This window comes from Cyprinodon variegatus, unplaced genomic scaffold (genome assembly GCF_000732505.1).
Source record: "Cyprinodon variegatus isolate N-32 unplaced genomic scaffold, C_variegatus-1.0 Scaffold14, whole genome shotgun sequence".
Classification (NCBI taxonomy): domain Eukaryota; kingdom Metazoa; phylum Chordata; class Actinopteri; order Cyprinodontiformes; family Cyprinodontidae; genus Cyprinodon; species Cyprinodon variegatus.
In genome coordinates this window covers 2,465,218-2,468,329 of record NW_015150467.1, presented here as the reverse complement: position 1 = coordinate 2,468,329, position 3,112 = coordinate 2,465,218, and the positions used below count along the sequence as shown (strand labels likewise).

Sequence of the window (3,112 nt, the reverse complement as noted above, 5' to 3'; positions counted from 1 at the left end):
TCTATTTCCTAGATTTCTCATCCTAGTGAATTTCGATTCACAGCATCAAACTGTTCTGCCAGGGCCCGAGCACCAATGAACTTATTTCATTCATATCAATAAAGCTTTTCTAATTGCAGCTTCAGTCTGTGTGAGTCTCTCCATGTGGAACTCTTTTAAGGCTTTTAAAGAACATGGATTTATGACTTCTAAGAGAAAACCAGTTTAAATGGATTTTATCAAGGGGCATCATAGTTAAGGAAATTAAATAGAAATATACTCAACCTTTAAAATCTTTGGAACTAAATATTTTCCCCCTTTGTGGTTATTTACTATTTTGTGGTGGTCTAAAACATAAAATCCCAATAAACATCCTGAGATGTGTGGCTGTAGCATCACAAATTTGCAAAATAATATATTAGTTACTAATACTGTAAAAGTTGGATGGAGCTAAAAGACTTTAATTGTTTTAGTGTCTGAGAATCTTTGGCTTTTTAGATTTTAAAGCTGAAGTAATGAGTTAGACATCTAGTAAAATACAAAGAATTGTTTATCAGCAAATCTCACGAAAGTCCTGATTGAGCTGATTCTCCCAGGATCCTGGTTTCCTTTTGATTTACAGCAGGAACCAAACAAAGAGTTCAGTGTTCAACAGCTCACTCACACAAACTGAAAACTCTCTCTTTGTTTTATTTTACATAAAATGACCTTCTGTATTTTTTTCACCATTTCAGCAACAATGTTTGAGACATATAAGCTTTTATATTCAATTTTGACAGTTGAAGAATATCAAACTAAGAATTAAAGGTATAGTGGAGGATGGTCTATTTCCGGATGGATCATCCAAATAAGTGGTCCACCTAATTTTCAATCATTCTGGTGCTATGTTTATGTAACGCCATCCTACGTGCTCGTCCCCATTTTCACCTACCGGTGGTGAGTTTGACATAGTGAAAAAATTGCAAAATGTTCTTTTGGAAAGTAAGCTTGTATGAACAATGCAAACAACTTTTAAACAGAGCGTGCACGAGGAGAAATGGGCTTGTGCAAGCTCTTGCACGTGTTTAATAGGCTTTCCCTCTCGGGAGCAGGTACAGGGTTGTGCATGTTAATTTTATGGAGAAGGCGGGTCTTTTCAACTATTCGCGAAAATCCTCCCCTATACCTTTGACGATAAACCCAATTAATGAATAATAGTTTCTGAGTTGCCAAACTGTTAAGACAGACTGTGACAGGACTTTTATATCACATTTTAAATTATAAGACAAAGTGCCATATAAAAGTACAGTTAAATTTTGTTCTGAACAGTCTCTGAGCAAAGATTTGTAGAATGAGCTTTTAATGCAATTCTTTAAGATCATGACTGTACTGGGTTGCAGATTTTAATCAATTATCTCAGGAAAGAAGCTCAAGCCCAGTTAAATTGGAAGGACAGGTTAAGACAATAAGTTAATTATTTCGTCTGGACTATGAGTCCTCTATAATCACAGTAGAATAACCTAAAGTTTGGGAGTTCTATGGGACAAAACATGTTATAAATAGGAGCAATGTATGGAGGAATTTTTCTAATTTAAAGTGCAGCTCTTGCAAACCGTGTTTCTTTTAGGACTTGGGGGAGAAAAAAAAGAACATTGGAAAGTTAAGAATCTACACAGTGAACCTTAAAGACAAGTAAACAAGTCCTAGAATTGATTAGCTGCTTTGAAATCCAGCACAAACAGGAGAGTGAAGCTATACAGGGTCCAGTCCCACCCACCCCTCTGGAATCTGATATAGGCGAATGTCTTCCTCCCCGTCCCGTTAGTTTTCCTCAGTCTTTCCCTCTGACTGCACAGACTGCGTTACCGCAGCTACTTCTAATGGACGTATTGGCTGTTCCTGCAGATCGGCAGAAAGGATGGTACCTTTCACTCATGGCCCCCAATACAAAGGGGCCAGAGTTTGCCTGGCTGGACCCTTCCAGACTCTACTGCAACTCGCAGGTACAATAAAAGAGAAGAGGCATGTGATCTGTAGCTGTTGTTGTAACAAGTAGTTTAAAGCTGTGCATGTTGTGAATTTTTCCCTGTTTTGGTCCTAATCCAGGCGCTGGCAGACTGTGTCAAAGACCTTCTGAGTGTGTTTCACAGCGACCCCATTGACCTGGTTGCTGGGATTGATGCCATGGGATTCATTCTTGGTGAGAAAACAAAGTCATTTGTCTTGAGTGAGGGAAATAAAAGCATCTAAAGTTCAGACAAATCTCATTCAGAGCTGCTGCTTCAGGGTAAGATCCGAAACCTGACCCCTGAAGTTACAATGCTATATTTAGATGTAGCAAATGCAAAACTTGTCTCCCAAACATTGTAGGACTATTTGGTGTAAAGATTAGCTACATTTATTCATTATTCTGTCAGCTTATGTGAACATTTCCTTCCCTTTTTTAGGAGCATCTATTGCTGCAACTCTTGGAAAAGGCTTCCTGGCGATTCGTAAAGCGGGTCATCTGTGCGTGGCGACTGAAAACCAAAACTACACAGACTACACAGGCAGAAAAAAGACTATGGAAGTAAGGCTGGATGTGCTAAAACCAGGTTAATCATCACCTTTTCCCTCCAGTTACAAAATGTTTAAAGTAAGCCTCCCACTCCCTCAGGAATATAAACCATAAGAGTCCCAATTGCATTATTTGGTAACTTATTTAAAGATCAACCGATGACATTTATGGTTTTGTAAAAAATGAACATCAGTTGAATGGAATTAAATGATCAGTGGCCTCTAAAAAGTTATGCACCAAAACAAAGAGAAACATTAACTGAGCTGGCAAAGCAAGACCTAAATATCTTTATTTAATAGGTTCTGTCCGTTAAAAGTTATTTCGTGACTGAATTAAAACAAAAAAAATCACATAAATAGCATTAGGTGGCCGTTATGTGAACAGGATCCCAGTGACAGACAAAATAAATATACATAAAAAATGGTTTTGGTGACAAAGCACTAATAAATACACAAAAAAAAAATCAATCTATTAAGCACTAGATACTTTTTTTGACAAAGTAAAAAAAAAAACTGTTAAATATATGTTAAAATCACCTGATTGTTGACTACCAATGGATTAGTTTTACTAAAATCTGTAAGTGGGACACATAACTAA

At 37.2% G+C, this 3,112-nt stretch overlaps 1 protein-coding gene across 1 annotated transcript in view; it reads left to right on the top strand.

Moving 5' to 3' along the window:
- The first annotated feature begins 1,796 nt into the window (after positions 1 to 1,796).
- LOC107090513 (adenine phosphoribosyltransferase-like) overlaps positions 1,797 to 3,112 on the top strand; it is a 4,088-nt gene continuing 2,772 nt past the window's right edge. The window contains exons 1-3 of the mRNA XM_015383933.1: positions 1,797 to 1,961; positions 2,065 to 2,158; positions 2,406 to 2,552. Of these exons, the coding sequence (XP_015239419.1) occupies positions 1,839 to 1,961; positions 2,065 to 2,158; positions 2,406 to 2,552 (364 nt within the window). The 5' untranslated portion in view covers positions 1,797 to 1,838. The remainder of the gene's footprint in view (positions 1,962 to 2,064; positions 2,159 to 2,405; positions 2,553 to 3,112) is intronic.